This window comes from Eimeria tenella, genomic scaffold (genome assembly GCF_000499545.2).
Source record: "Eimeria tenella Houghton genomic scaffold, Eth_scaff98, whole genome shotgun sequence".
Classification (NCBI taxonomy): domain Eukaryota; phylum Apicomplexa; class Conoidasida; order Eucoccidiorida; family Eimeriidae; genus Eimeria; species Eimeria tenella.
Window position 1 is genome coordinate 91,864 of NW_013543475.1, and position 15,774 is coordinate 107,637.

At 52.0% G+C, this 15,774-nt stretch overlaps 2 protein-coding genes across 2 annotated transcripts in view; both read left to right on the forward strand.

The window, feature by feature from the left end:
• The window catches only part of ETH_00023125 (splicing factor protein, putative), a gene marked incomplete at both ends in the record, with an annotated part of 2,442 nt that extends 520 nt beyond the window's left edge, over positions 1-1,922 (forward strand). Inside the window, 2 exons of the mRNA XM_013378780.1 lie at positions 40-1,393; positions 1,533-1,922. Coding sequence (XP_013234234.1) covers positions 40-1,393; positions 1,533-1,922 — 1,744 coding nt within the window. The remainder of the gene's footprint in view (positions 1-39; positions 1,394-1,532) is intronic.
• A 3,443-nt stretch (positions 1,923-5,365) lies between these two features.
• ETH_00023130 (phosphatidylinositol-4-phosphate 5-kinase, putative) lies at positions 5,366-12,473 on the forward strand (the record flags this gene model as incomplete). The annotated part of the gene is made up of 21 exons (XM_013378781.1): positions 5,366-5,505; positions 5,867-6,002; positions 6,247-6,341; positions 6,558-7,171; positions 7,347-7,756; positions 7,974-8,046; positions 8,189-8,638; positions 8,886-8,986; positions 9,119-9,162; positions 9,345-9,412; positions 9,666-9,735; positions 9,900-10,116; positions 10,258-10,384; positions 10,497-10,588; positions 10,724-10,874; positions 10,978-11,104; positions 11,219-11,270; positions 11,444-11,573; positions 11,815-11,878; positions 12,187-12,224; positions 12,328-12,473. 21 exons carry the CDS (start codon positions 5,366-5,368, stop codon positions 12,471-12,473), a joined length of 3,345 nt encoding a protein of 1,114 aa, XP_013234235.1.
• Positions 12,474-15,774: the final 3,301 nt, after the last annotated feature.

The window sequence follows — 15,774 nt, forward strand, 5'->3', positions numbered from 1 at the left end:
CTGGCCAAGGGGCCCCCGCGGCCGCGAGTTCCGCGCCAGGGGCCCCGGGGGCCCCTTCCGCCGCTTCGGCGACGACTACGGCCGCCACCGCGGGGGTGACTTCCGCCGCAGAGACCGCGAGTGGTGGCCCCCCGCGGGCCGCCGCAGCCGCAGCCGCGACCGCCCCCGCCGCGACGCCCGCTCCCCCTCCCCCGGCCGCCGGGAGCGGGGGGGCCCCGGGGGTGCCCCCGGGGGCCCCGGCGGCGCCGCGGCTGCGGGGGCCTCCGGCGAGGGCGCCGCCGCGGGCAGCGGCGCCACCCGGCTGGGGCCCCGCGAGGAGCTGCTGCGCCGACAGCGGGAGGAAGAGCTGCGCCGCAAGGAGGTGGAGGAGGCGCGGCGCGACGATCTCACGGTGCTGGTGCTGAACTTGTCGCTAAAAGCCGATGAAAGGCACATTTACGAATTCTTTTCCGCAAATGCCGGCAAAATCCGCGATATTCAACAAATCCGAGACCAGCGCTCGGGCGTTTCCAAGGGGGTCGCCTACGTCGAGTTCTACACCCAGGAAGCCGTCATCAAAGCCATGGCGCTCAACGGCATTTCCTTCAAAGGACAGCCCCTCAGAGTCCAGGCCTCAATGGCCGAAAAGAACAGAGCCGCCAGAGCCGCCAAGTGCCCAGTCACGCCCGCGCCCGACGCGGCCTCGCTGCAGATTCCCATGCGGGTGTACGTCGGCGGGCTGGTGGGGAACCTCGCGAGTTTGACCAAAGACGATCTGCACGCGCTCTTTTCTCCCTTCGGCGCTATTCAAGAAATCCTCATTCCCACGGACCTGAACACGGGGGAAGGCGTCGGCTTCGCCTTCATCATGTTCTCCGCCACCGGCGACGCCCACGATGCCATGCAGCAAATGCACAAGTTCAAACTCGACGGACAGGAACTCAGGGTAGGATACGCAGCAGACGGCGTGCGGCTTTCAGGCTCTCTCCCGGAGGGCTCGCCCACCACGCCTCCAGGAGGGATTGCAGTGCCCCAGGGAATGCCGGGGATGCTGGGGGGCCCAGGGATCCCCCCTCATGTTGTTGCAGCAACACAAGTTTCGTACGAAGCCCAGCTAGCGAAGCAGCTAGCTGAAAAGGCGGCCAGCCTCATGCGGCAGCAGCAGCCACAGGCAGCGCAGGACGGCGCGAATCAGGCGCAGGACGGCGACGATGAAGGAGGCCTCGATGATGATGACATCGGATACATTCACGACCCGTCCCGCAAACAAGCACTTATGCAAAAACTGATGGACAGATCCACTGCGGCGCTCGCCTCCACCGGTGGCGCGCGCACCTCTGCCTCCACCGCCAGCGACTCCCAGCAGCAGTCGCAGCAGCAGCAGCATGTGCAGGCCTCTCCGTCTACAGACAAGGTAAGCAGTGCAGCTTCTAAGGAAACCTTTGCATTCGAAGGTAGAGGCTCACTGTAGCTATCTTTTTGTGGACGATTTATGTAGTGGCTGGGGTTTTGCGTTGTTGTGTGTTGCCTGCTGTTTGCCTGTCTGTTTTTAGCAACAGTTCTTGCGCAGTTCAAGCGGACCTCGAGTGGGGGGGTTGGCGCCGGGAGTGATGACTTCGAATCTTGTGCTAAGGGGGATGTTCAACCCAAGTGCTGCGGATGACGAATATTACTTCGAAGATATCCGGGATGACGTGAGAGAGGAGTGCGGGAAGCACGGCTCGGTCGTGCAGGTTTCTCTCAGTGAGAAGGATGAGGAGGGAAGGGTCTTTGTTAAATTCACAGCTCCTTCAGTGGCTCTGGCGGCCCAGAACGCACTCAACGGCAGATTCTTCGGGGGCCGCCAAATACACGCGGAGTTCGCGACGGACGCCATGATCAATGCCGTGTGCGGCAACAGCAGCACAAATACTGGCAACAACAGCAGCGGCAGCTCCGCGTGACGTGTTCACCCCTCACTTCCGAGGAGCAGCATTGAAGCCTCTGTAGCTAGCGCCTTCACTTGACGCACTATTCTTGCAGTTTCCCCTCTGCTCGGGGTCATCCCGCAGGGTAGCGCTGCAAAGCAATTCTCTTTTGATGATGCGCCCTATGGAAGTCTGTGCAGGACAGAGCGGAGCAAGCAGGGGAAAGGAAGTGCAGGCAGGCCAGTGTAGAGCAGAGTGCTCCTTTAATGTTTTTAGATCTGTTAAACAGCTTGCTTGTGAACGGCTGCAAATTTACTTCACCTCCGCGGTGGCGCCTTTTGGCCCGATGTTTAAGCTCTCCCGTTTGCTTGCTGCATTTCTTGAGCCTAGCTGTGATCCTGCTGGCTGGCTGTGCAGATTGCCCTGTGAAATCTCGACATCTTTACCTATCAAGCTTTCCTTCAGAACCAACAGATAGCGTCGGGACAACACTACATAGTGAACGAAGTTCTTCCTATTTTCGAGGTCGGCATTGAGTAGGCATGCTTTTATGCGTCTCTGAGTAAAACCTACAGGCAGGCTTTAGTTACGCTGGTTTTTCAGGAAAACTGCAAAGGTTCACCCTCCAAATCTTAACAGACACGCGCTAAACGGCGTAAGGCAGGTTAAAAACGGAACCTGGGGAGCCTCCAGCACCTGTCAGCTACCTCAAGGTTTTACAAGCTTGCGCAAAAGCACATACGTATTTGTCTACGTACTGTACGTAAGCTCGTGCTCGATCCATTCTGCTTGACCGAGTTACACAGGTCGTCTGCAGCAGCGTCTGCACGCAGCGGCCGTTGCGCCCTTCGGTAGTCCGTGTTGAGCTTGGCTGCAAACTGGTTAGTGGAAGCAGCTCCCGGTGTGCTGTTACATGGCTGTGGGCACGGTGAGCTCCGCGTCTCGTAAGTCCATCTGCTGTGTCGAGGCCCAGCTGCGTCTTAGGCTGCGGACAGTAAGTTGACGAACGTGGTGTGGAGCGAATGTGGTTCCTTCAGTTGCCGGAGTGAACGGGACTTTGCGAGATCCCATGTGCTGGGCGTGTTATTATAGCCTCTTCGGCGCAGGAAATGTAATTCTGTCACTGCTCATGCACTTCTAAGTAAACACAGCTACGCCATGTTGCATGGCGGGCCTCGGTGGCCAGCCGGCTCACTAGTTCAGGTGGATCTGTTCGCAAACACCGGACGATAGTTGCGGGCAGGGCACGAATGGCGTCTGAGTGCAGCGGCATCTAGGCGCCCCTCCACACATTATGGTGAGCGCTGCTTGACGCTGCAAACCGCGGTGGATGCCAGCTTGAACTTGCCAGGAGCATCCACCAAATGCTTGAAAGGAATAGAGAATAGTATATGTCACCGCCGCGGTGGATGCCAGCTAGAACTTGCCGGGAGCACCCACCAAATACTTGAACAGAATAGAGGATATTATATTTCATCGCCGCGCAGGTTCTGGAACACAGGCTCACAGCCTCCTTACTTTAGGGTAGGGATTTTCTGAAACGTGTCGGCTGGCCTCGCGTAGCCGCTAGACATAGCTTCGCATGTCGAAGGCTACATTTGCACAATGCAGCCTTACGAACTTAGTTTATTAGAAACTACGTGCGTACCACTAAAGGCAGAATTTCGTGGCAATGCGGCGTATCGCTGCGTCCGTGTGCAAGCCCGCAAAGAATTTGTCCTGGCGGTTGCACCCTTCGGGGAGTTCACTCCCGTTGAGCTACAGCAGCTGCATCTGAATGCTGGTAGCTCTGGCGCAACGACAGAGGCCTGCGCTTGGCTCCTGTCGTTTGAACTGCCCGGAGTGATCTACAGTTTTGCAGGTAGGGCGAGCCCTCTGGTGTCAGGGACTGGCTCCTCAGCCCTAGGGAGGAGCGAAGAAACACAGCGGCAGTCTACAAACACGAAGTAGAACAAAATTAATAGTTTGTTGATGCCTGAGTTACTGGTCCATCCGCAGAAGAAGCGTGAACCTTCAATATCTCATACGCCCAGACCAGCCGTTCCCTGCGCCGCACACCGACGACACATTGGGTGGCAAAGTGACCACAACTTTTTCTGTTCTCTTTAGAAGTAATGATCTAATATTTTTCTGGGATCTGTAAATGGCAGTGTAATCATTCTCCAGCTCCTTGCCTGTCGCCATCATGCTGCGAGGAGGGGGCGCATGCCTCCGTGCGTTGCATGTGCGCAAATCTCTTTGTTTTAATGGCGTATTTGTTCTGACGAGCTGCAAAAGTAGCAAAAGGATAATCATATCATGCTGAGGCACTGTAGAAGGGAACCGTTGGGTTGAAAAGTGCGAGCAGTAGCTTTGGGGGTCAGACTGTGCAATGTCTTTTGCGGCAATGCTCTCCAAGAGCCTCAAACTAGCTGTTTCAATGAGTCATGAATCGGCTTCCTAAATCCGCCATTACTAGTAGGCTGGTCTGTTCCACAGAGCTCAAACTGGCGGCCAAAGGCACAGCGGTCGGGGCCTTGGTGTGGGCATGCGAGTCGTGGCCCACAGACGCAGAGAACAGCGAAATGCTTGAACTCTTTTCAGTCCACTTTAGCTTTTTTATAGTTGGGGGAAGTTTTGAGCATCGTTTGACCCCCGAAAGAATCAAGTGAGGGGACTGGCGAACTGCCGACCCACTGGACATCCGCTGCTTCAAGCCATTGGCAACGAAACCTTTCTCATTTTCCTTGCCTTTACTCCATATCCCCTGTGTTACGCGCATCACTGCGTTTCTTCGCATTTGTTTTACTCGAATTGTGTTTTTAACTGTCCTCCGCTGCCTCTCTTCGACCGAATTCCTCCACGTGTTCTCATGGTTTGTTTGAACCAGCCTGTAGCCAGCAATGCGCTACAAATGCAGTAAGAGCCTGATTTGGACCTTCTATACAGCCTGAGGCCAGCAGGCGAGGAAGGACCACTGCGCTGCTCTCCCCCCTTGCCAGTCGAAACATGTCTTGAATCGCAGTGGACTCCAGCTCAAGGGTCCGCGTGCTCTCCAGCGGTGGCTGGAGCAAAAGCGCGAATATCGCGTCCTGCTTTCTATTCTATAAGCCACAGCTGGTTCAGCCCACGTGCCTCTTTCTTGCGGCGGAGTGGCCCCCAGTTGCCTAGCGGAGGGGCGGCAGCGTGGCCTATGGAAGTCGGCATGCGTGGAAGAGCGTGTTCTGCGTGTGTCTGTAGCGCAAGCCCGGGAGCACATGCCTTTACTTTTTCATTTTCGCATCACTTCACCCTTCTGCATGCGCTCTCCTTCTGAGGATGCGCCTGCTTAGGGCACTCAGCGGACTGCAGCTGTGCGACAGGCGTCGGCTCTGCAGGGTCCGTAATCTTTCCTTTCCTCTTTCCTCATTCGGGCCACCGCGCTCTTTTTGCCCTGCAGAGTCCAGCCCGAGCAGGGCCCCGGTTCTTCTCCCCTGACCCTCGCCTCTGGGGCCCCCCAAATGTCGCGCTTTGGCAAATGCTGTGGGGGGAGAGCCGCGGAGAGCGAACGGCTTCCGTCTCGCGTGCCGGCGGACATGGCGGACGAGATCCAGCGAAGCACACTTCTCACGCGCAAGGAAATTCAGGGCTTGTACGACAGGTGTGTGCAGCAAGGATTCTCACGAAGTTCTTGCATGCACATGCTGTTGCAGAGCTCTAGAGCGTTTACCAAAGTTCGTTCGGTGACATTTCGATGTTAGTCGTTTTCCCATACAAGCTGACACTGCAGAAGCTTAGGGCAGTGAGCGCCGTCAGATTCCTGTTTACGGAGCTGTTCGTATGGCTCCACGCCCTACATCTTGTGCCATATTTCCTTTCCTTGTTGTGCTTACCGCTGGATGAACATAATTGGTGCTTGATCTTTCTGAAAGATCGAGGAATGCTACTCCGATTGATGGCTCTGCAGTAAACCCTTTTGTCCTGTTACACTTCAACTTTTTTGCCGCTATGTATCTTTTCAGGTTTCGCAAGTATGCTCCGGACGGCCGCCTGCTATTCTCTCGGTTTTGCGACACCTTGGGAGTGTTGGGAATGCTGGACGACACGATGATTGCAGAGCGGATGTTCCGAGCTTTTGATCAGAACAAGGACCGAGAGGTGCGACGAATTAAGCCAACACATTAGTTCCGGCTTGCAAGTTAAACAGCTGTCACTCGCAGAAGGAGGTGGTGAATAAGAATTGTCGGACAGAAGGCTCATGAGACAAACACTTGTCTTGTTAGATGCAAGAGGCTCGCGCTGAAACAATCGGACTGGTAGAATCATTGAATTTGCCACTTGCGGCTCTCAGCCGGACTTCAATGCTGCTATTAAGCATGTGCATTTCTTGTCACTTTGTCAGCTGAGCTTCACGGAGTTCGCCACCGCTTTGGGCGTCATGATGCGCGGAACCGACGACCAGAAGCTGAACCTTTCGTTTCGAATTTTGAATCCAACGTGCGTCTTTCTCCCTCATTTGATGTTTTCGTTTATGAGAATAGCAGTGGTTTTGCGTATTTCTTGTGCATTGCCAAGCTTGCGTCGGCCTCGAGAAATTAGGGGGCTCTGAAGCAAGTACCGACGTAGTTGCCTGAACTCCTGCAAATGTTTCACAGCAACAGGGCGCGTCAAAAGCGGTTTTGCGAATAATTTTTTGTTTTTGTGTTTGTGAAGCTACACGGGAACGGGGGAGTGCCTTGAAGACTACCGGTGCCACTCCGTGAGCACTTCAGATTCAGAAGAGTCCATCCGCGCGTCGCCGCCTCGGCAGGCGTTGAGTGGGCCGGCAGCTTCAGGCGGCGGGCCGCCCTACAGCCAAGATGAGCGTCGCTGTTCTGTGGATTCGCGAAGACAACTTCGTGAGGCGGGCAACCAGCTGCGATCGCTAGCCAAGCCGAAGGGGAAGGACTTCCTTTCCGGAGAAAAAGGCAGGGAAGCGTCAGCACTTCGCGGGCTAACTTCCACGCAGTCCGTGCGCCTGCCGCGGGCGATGCGCTGGTTTGAAATCTACCGCAGCGTGATTTACGCGGACAGTCTGGGGCTGGACGAGTTCGTAGATCTGGTCAGGTGCCTCCAGGCTTCTCGCCGCGCCTTGTTGGGGGGGGATGGCATCCTGGCTTCAGACGAAGAGATCGCAATGACGTTTCTGCCGCTTGCTTCGGAAATGCCCGACGGCTCGCGGCGAATGATGCTGAGGGACTTCAAGAAAGCTGTCCACACCAGCCCGCGTTTCCTGTGCCTTCTGGGGGTCGCTTGCAACAACGTTTCCACCCCGTCGTGCGAGTCTGGTCAGTTCTTGGGAGAAGTCCGGAGCAGCAACAGTTTTCCGTGCAAATCCGGTGCAACTTTCTATCAGAACTGAAGCAATATTATTTGTGGGTGTTTTGACTCTCAGCAATATGAAAACAAGAGGCCGCAGTGGCGTCAGTGTGTTCGTGTGTCTGCGTAATAACTGTGGCACAGAGGCATCGGTCACGACGAAGTCGGAAAAGAAGAACAGCGTTTTCTCCGGGGATGGCACCGCGGCTCCATGTGTTGGAGGAAATCCGCCAGCGCCTTCAGAGGCCAGTTCTGCTCTGCGGATAGAGCTGGTGCGCCGTGTCCGCCAGGCGGAGGCTCAGGCCGAGCGCCACCAGTGGAAGCTGCAGCAGCAGCAGAGAGAGCAGCTCCAGCAGCTGGCTGAGAGTCTTCGGGCTGTGGAGCGCGACGTCGAGGCGGTGAAGACCGCTTTGGCTGCAAAGGGCGTGCCTCCAGTTCCCGTGGAGTCCTTGGAAATGATTCGAGAAGGGGGGCGTTCTTTTCCTTGCGACGATGGCGCAATGTTTGGCCGTTTGACCAGCAGTCCTATTCGCGGTGACCACGAAAGAGCTTTAGTGAGCCCCTCAACATATCTGCTTAACTGCTGTTTCTGACTCCCTGACATGTGTGATCCTTAACCAGTCAGCATGCACGTGATCTGGGTGCTGCGCACTACAGAACCCCCCCTCTTGTTCCCTTTGCGCTCTTTTCCCCTTTGCAGATTTGCTTTTTGTTGTTCTTTGTGCTTTGAATATTGATCGCCCTGTTTGCCACTCTGTTTATTTGGTGCAGTCCAATCGAGGGAATGAGGTTGCGAACAAAGCGGCAGCAAATTATATGCTTCCGAGGAAAACGCAATCACAAGGTCCGTACAGCAGCCCGCTTCGGGATTGCTGCTGCAGTCAGGGCCCCCATGATTCTTTCACTGTTTGTTTTCGACTAGCCGAAGCCTTTCAGACCCTGCAGCATGCCTTGCAGCACTTTGTGTTGCTGTGCGGCGGCTGCAGGGCCCAGTGTCATTCTACAACGCCTTGATAAATCGCCGGAGACAGCGGATGCGACGAAGGAGGCAGCAACGGCTGCTGCTGCGGCAGCGTTTGCTGCACTGCAGCAGGCGGAGCAGCAGCTAAATCGCATTTTGGAGGAGAGCACGGTGGCTATTTACCAGCCAATGCACATCGCTGACCAGCTTCTCGTGGATATGAACAGCAAGGAAGCAGCAGACGCCATGCAGCAAGAACCCACCAAAAGTGGGGGACCTGCTTTCCAACGAGAGCCGACAACTCGCGTGCGGCGTCCGATATTTTCTCTGAAAACGGCGGGAGAGCAGCAAACTCCGGAGGCGCTGGAAGACACCCGAACAAACAGCGTTGCAGCGCAGGTGCCGGAGGCGCCGAGACGACAAAGAGTTTCCTTCATGGTCAAGTGCGAGGAGAGCAGCTCTTTTCCAGACACAAGTGAGCCAGCCTCGACTGCTGCTCGGCTGGCTGGCCGGGACGTGGGCTGGCCCAGAAACTGAATTTTTGGCGGGGCTTCTTTTTATTTGCTTTGTTTTATCTGTCTAGCAGCTTAGTTTGGGAAGTAGGAATTGTGGGCATGTAGCGGGGAAGAACTGTTTGCTGTGTGATCCTTTCACCCGTGCAGTTGCTCTTCAGCCACTCTAGTGAAAAACAAGGGCTTGTGCTTTTGTGCTTACTTCCGCAGTAAGCTGCTTCCAGGAAAACCCTGACATGTACTCTGTGAGGGTCTCCAACACCGCTCATTTTCCCCTGAAGGACTTCGCCGCGGATGAAGTGGACGAGCATGTGAGCTGTGCCAGCTTGATTCCGCAAGATTTCGGACTCACTGTTGCAGTTGTAGGTTTGTTTTGCAACTCGATTTGGCTTTTTGTCGTGTCTTTGAAAGTGTCTACACATTTCTGGTTGATGGGCGTGCAGAAAGTCGCCAATTCAAGTCTCGCAACAGTCAGCGTTTTGGATAGGTGAACCCTGAGCACCTAAATATCCCTCAAGGACTTCAGATCTGAGCGCATCTACCTGAAGAAAAGCTCATAACTGAACATCGCGTCTTAGTTAACTTAATGTAGTGGAATATATAGCTCAGGTTTAAACATATATGCCCAATGCCTGCTGTTTCCATTTTGTGTTTATGCTGCTGCCGCAGCCGCCGCCGGCCAGGCGCTGGCACCAGACGCATGTACATGAATCGGGCCAAAGTTTACCAACGCCGAAGTGCGCAGTATAAGTCCAGAGACATCTGCCGATTCTAAACTTCATTTTTACTAATGAACTTGAAAATGAGGCTGCGTAGTACTTTGCACGTATGAGCTTTGAGAAGGCCGAAGTTGCCCCGTCAATCTCGCGATTCGTATATATTAGCTTGCGTTTAGACGCGTCAATTTACCATGTTTCCCCCTCTGATTTCTCTTTTACCGCGTGGAACTTTATTGAATGCGTTTAATATTTCTTGCATGCGGCACCGCAGCTACACAGTGGCGCCGCGCCTCAGGCGACACCATACATGGGGGAGACGAAAACGACTTGGAGCCCTCGAAGTAAGTCATCTCAGCTGCGCCATTCCGCGTCGTGGAGGAGCAGCAACAGGTGCTGCATGCACAGGCGTGCTTACTTCCACCTGTATTTGAATGAGGAGCAGCAGCAGGTGCTGCATGCACAGGCGTGATTACTGATACCAGTATTTGTGTGTGGCTGTAAACAGAGCGGGGGGCAAAGACACGAAGGGCTTTGTAGTTCACTTCGGACATGAGTCGTGGAACATGGTCATCAACATAATGGTCGGCATTCGTCTGGCTGGGAGCCGCGCAATGAGTGAACCTCACCGAGCTGTCGAGCCCTACGACTTCTTGATGAAGGAAAAGTTTTCAGTGCTGCCCAAGACTGGCATGCTGGACAGGCAGCGCCGAAAGCCACCTCTAGTGAGCTTTATGGCAAAGTTGTTTGGACAAGAAAAGGCTAATGATTATGAAGATCAGACTGGGGGAGCAGCATGATGAACCTGAGACAGAGGGAAAGCGGTTTGTGTAGAACTGTTTAGCATTTCTTTTTTGTTGCTGCAGTGCGCGGTCCGATTCATTGACTACGCCCCGATGGTCTTTCGCCGCCTCCGCGCCATATTTGGCATTGATTCTCTTCTTTACATCAGATCTGTAGGACCCGAGCAGCTGCTTGGCAATTTGATTTTAGGTAGGCATTCACGGCTGCTTCTTGAGGCTTCAGTCGTTCAAGTTTTCGGATGAGGAGAAGAATGCAAAACATTTTAATTGACAGGCTCTTGACAGTCGCAACTTGTTTGCAGGAAATTTGTCGTCGCTTTCCGAATTGGTCTCGGAGGGCAAGAGCGGTTCTCTCTTCTATTACACCACCGACGGCAGATTTATGATCAAAACTGTGGGCGCCATTTGGTGGAGAGCGCTGCGAACAGTTTGCGGCTTTCTTTTGAAACAATAGTATTCAGAGAGTATTTATGAGCTGCTGTTGCAGTGTTTCCGGGAAATTTCGGTGCTGCACTTGCGTGTTCATCAGGTGTCGAAGGAAACGGCATTTTTCATGCGGTCTGTTCTGTTTGACTACTACAAGCACGTCTCAACTTGCTCCAACACGATGCTGACGCGGCTCTGTGGACTTCACGCGATCCGTTTGAAAGACAAATCTGGGCAGATTCTGGGAGGCAAGGGTGGGCTGGTTGGGGCTGCTGTGAGCGCTGGTGGTCTTGTTTTATTTGTTTTGAAAAGCTGTGATATCTGCTGCACTTCCTAATTGGCGGCCCTTGCATGCAGAGCCGTGGAGGCGCAAAACGTACTTCATGGTGATGGAGAACTTCTTCCACACCCCAGTAGAAATCCACCGCCGCTACGACCTCAAGGGCTCCACACAGGGCCGGTCGCTCCCCCCAGAGCTTCGCAGGTTTGTGGCTGTCTGAAGTGGCAGCAGTTGAAGGGGGTATTTTAGGCAAGCTAGTTTTCACAGTGCCTTTAAGATTAAGGTAATAGTTTGTTTTCTGGAGAGGTTTGTGAACAGTGACCCAACAGTGGCGAGAAAGGACAATGATATGGCGCGAGATGGAGAGATGGTACGCAGTACTTTCCGTTGGGGTGAGGGGCTTCGAAGTGGAACCAACTGCATGCAGTCAGACTCCTTATCTTTCGTTTCACGCATTCTTGAACCAGTCTGCATTTCAATTGCTGAGTTTTCCCTAGTTGATATTTGATCTTCTTCGATATGGGCTTTGCTACTTCTGTACAGATAGAAATTGGACAAGAGCGGAAGAAAATGTTTATCGAGCAGCTGACAATTGACGCGGCGTTTCTAAGAGACCACGGAATCATGGACTACTCATTATTGCTAGGGATTTCCTATGCAAGTTGTTCACAAGGTTTGTCTTGGCCATTTGGTTGGCTGCTGCAGCCCCAGCAACACCCGCCCTCCAAGGGGCCGCCCATTGCACTGATACAACTTCAGAAAGTTACAATACACATTAGAGCACTGGAAGACTTACTATTAGCTAGCAGATATCCTGTTGCAGCATTTTCGCTGCAGCAGCTTGCTAAATGTCTTTACTTATGAGTGGTTTAGAGGGGCGATTATGTGCTTTCCTGCTTTTGACTTTTCGCTAGATTCCAACGTCTGCCAGAACGGCTTCCTCCTGAATGACGAAGAGATTCGCGCGTCTCAGTCTACGTGAGTGTTTGATGTTGTTTTTTATCAAATCATTTTTCTAAAGGTTTAAAGGACTCTGTCCTTGCATTAATGTATGTCTGCGCACTTCTTGGAGCTGTTCACTCACCCAGCTAATCCTCGTGGCGTAAGTCAGGCCAGTGGCCCGTTGCTTCAGCATATTTGAAGGCATTAATATGTATTCTTCTTTGTTTTGCATCATTCAAGTGCCATTTTGACTGCGTGTCAAGCTCCCACGGAGCTTTTTGTTCGTGGCTTTGATATTGCCGCGGAGACTTGGCTCACGGTGGGTGGTGAGTTTACTTGTGCAGGTTGATGAACTCTTCTTCATCTATCGGTGGCGGGACTGGTGAGCATTACTTTTACGCTTTTTTGGTGATTTTTGAGTTAATTTGGCGCGGAGTTGCGACGAAATTCGTGTTTTGTTGTTTGTTCCGCTGCTGCTCGAACAGACTTCGAAAGGCCTTTCTGGAGCAGAGACCTCGGCGGCATGCAGAGCACTGACCGCACAAAGCTGTACTACGTGGGCATCATTGACATTTTGACTCACTGGACAGCTAAGAAGAAACTCGAGCATGTTGCTCGGGTCCTCCAGTAAGGCTCCAGTCTTTTACCCCCCGCAGCCAAACACTTGGCTTTCAAGACAGTACAGAAACGCCAAAAAGATGAAAGAATGAATAGAGGTTCCACTAGATTTCACTTTTCAAGAAGAATGAACAGCAAAAATGGCGTCGGGGTGTCTTAGTAGAGTTCTGTGGACTGCAGGACGGGAAGCACTGCAGGAGCATCTTGTGTCAACCCTTCACTGTATGCCCGTAAGGCTTTGCATGCATTTGCATGCACCAAGTTTCGTGCAAAGTCGAATTCTTCCCGCTGTGCATTCTGCTGCTGCTGCTGCTGCGGGTTTGCCGGTGCAACCGTTTTGTTTCTATCGGCCTGCTGCTGCCGCTGCGGGTCTGCTGGTGCAGCCGCTTTGTTTTTCCCGGTCTTCTGCTGCTGCTGCTGCTGTTTCTATTTTCTTGGTTCTGCTTTCACCTTGGCCTCTTTATTTGTTGCCAGCACTGCATGCAGTGCGGGGGGAAGTAAGGGAATTAGCAGTACGCAGTTGCAAGCCGCATGCGTGTGGTGGATGCTGCTGTCTTGCGTATTGTGTCAGAGCGTTTCGTTGACTTCATATCTCGCCACACTGTTTGATTTGATCCATTTTTTTACTTATGTGCCGCTGCTGACTTTCCGAAGACGCAACTGCACCTCTAAAGCAGAACAAGACCCGGCGTTGTTCGAAATGAAGATGGGAGACGGGAGGTTTCTGCGAGTTGATCAGTGCTCAGCGGCCTTAGCCAAGTCGCAGACTCAATTGTGTACTTAAGTTGCATTATAGTTTAATAAAAAAGAAATTCTAAAGGGAATGCAGCTGCGAAGCGCAGCAGCTGATCTCACTGCGCAGGCACAGTCGTCTCGCGGGAAAGCCACAGCCACCAGCAGGCGCCCAACCACTCAGCTGGTTTTGTTTTCTTCAGTTCCATCGAAACTTCTTTCTTTTTCCAAAAGATCCGACTTAGACTAACAAATCTGTTTACTCTTTTCCTTTCCTCAAAGCTTTTCTGTGGCCCAGGTAGAAGTGCAAGTGTGCCAAAGACGAATCGAAACTTTCGAAAATAGCTGTCAATCTCTGAACGAAATAAAAACAAAATAAAAACGAAATAAAAACGAGCAAAACCAGCAGCATGCATGCAATGTTTGGAGGTGCGCATTTGCAACAACAACAAGGTGGCACCAAGTGCATAATAGCATTTTAGAAAACTGAACACTGAGTCAATGTTCAGCAACAAGTAACAAGACCAGACGCTGTTTGTGAGCTGTTACTTCAAATAAGGATCTAATATCAATTAAAACAGCCTCAGTAGAGGTTTATTGAAGTAATAAAGTGACAAATAGACGCTAAGAGGCGCTAAAAAGGAGCATTCTGCTGCAACAGGTTCTGAATCTCAGCAAGTAAAGAGGGCTGCAGCAGCAAAAGGGAAGCAACAGGGCGCGCACGGAATTGAACCATGAACCTGCTGATCTGCAGTCAGCCGCTCTACCATTGAGCTACACACCCGTGGGCCAGCGGGGGGCCAGCGGAGGTGTGTTGGCTGTTTGTGCAAAAAGTAAAAATGGCTAGCTGGGAGCCCAGCGCGCTAGCTAGCCATTTGCAGCAGCTAGCCATTGGTAGCAGCTAGCCAGTTGCAGCAGCTAGTCATTTGCAGCAACTGCAAGTCCTGGCGGACTTCTTAGGACGAATATCTTTGGGAAAAACCCTCCAAGGTGAGAGCAGCAAGAGTCGGCTGCAGCTGGGCACCAGCTAGCTGCTGCTGCAGCAGCAATTTGGAGCCACAGCGCATGTGCTAAATTCTATCTAATGACTTTTTTGAATAAACTTGAAGCGCATTGAACTGTGAGGTTTGTGGAAAATGACCTTAGTGTCCTTTTGTGAGGCAGCTAGCTGGCAATTACACTTCTTTTCCATTTCGGGGATTTTGAAACAGTAAAAAGGGCTACTAGCTAGCTAGAAAATGGGGCTGCGGTAGCAGCTGCATGCATGCATGCATGCATGCGTTTTCTGCATGCATGCATTTTCTCCTCTGGAAAAGGTTTAAAAGCCTTTTCTAGAAAGCTGTGTGTGGGGGTTGCAGCAGCAGCAGCAGAAGCAGCTGGAGAGCAGCAAGAAGGTGCTTTTCTGGTTCCAACTTTTGTGAATTTGCAAATCTTTGCAGCGACATTTCGAGAAGGGCGCGCACGGAATTGAACCATGAACCTGCTGATCTGCAGTCAGCCGCTCTACCATTGAGCTACACACCCCTGGCTTCGCGCTGCTGCTTGCAAAATATCTTTTCAAGTTTTGCAATTTCTTCTCAATTTATTTCACTATTTTCCTTTTTAATTGTCTTTATTATCTTCTTTTTTAATTGCTTCTGTTACGTTCAATTCCACTTTTGTTTCTTGGCCTCCCGCTGCTGCTTGAAAGTGGCTTTTCAAGTTTCGGAAGTTTTTTTTAATTGTTTTTGTTCTCTTCCTTTTTTGTTTTGTTTCTTCGACTCGTGCTGCTGTCTGCAAAATTCTTTTCAAGTCTTTCATTTTTTTAAATTTATTTTATTATTCTACTGTTTAGTTTTGTTTGTTAAACTCAAAGCTTTTTGGCGTGGCCTCGCGCTGCTGCCTACAAAGTGTCTTTTCGAGTTTTGCAAATTACTTTAAATGGAATTTAAAATTAAAGGAATTAGTTTTCGCTTTTGTTTTTAGACTTCAAGTTTATGCTTGAAAGATAGCTGCACAAATTAGTTCTTGCCCAAGTCAAAATAGTTCTCAAATTTACTTTTGGGAGGCCAAAGGATATTTCATTGTAAAAACAAACAAAGAAAAAAGAAAAATAAAAAGTGAGAAAAGAGCAGATAAAAAGGGAGAAAAGAAAAGACAAAAATGAAGGACGAGGAGACAAAAACGGAGGAAAAAAGCCACAAAAAGAAAAGGAATTAAAAAGGGGAAAACGTCATAAAAAAAAGAAAAGAATAAATTCCACCTCATCCTCAAGAAAACCTTTTTTTTAAACAGCTTTTCATTTGCTGCAATCATTTGCTGTTAAGACAAAAGCGAGAGGCCCCAAGTTGAACTTGGGGGCCCTTTCTGCTGCTGCTGCAGCAGCAGCACTCAGTATTTGCTGCTTCTACCCCCAGGGGCCCCCTTGCCCGCTGCCGCTGCTACCCACGGGGGGCCCCCCCTGGCTGCTGCTGCTAGCCACAGGGGCCCCCCTGTGGCTAGCAGCAGGGGCCCCACTTCTGCTAATCCCGCTGAAAGAGGCAAGCAGTCCCAGCAGGACCACCAGCGCTGCTTGCTGCTGCTGCTGCTGCTGCTGCTGCTGC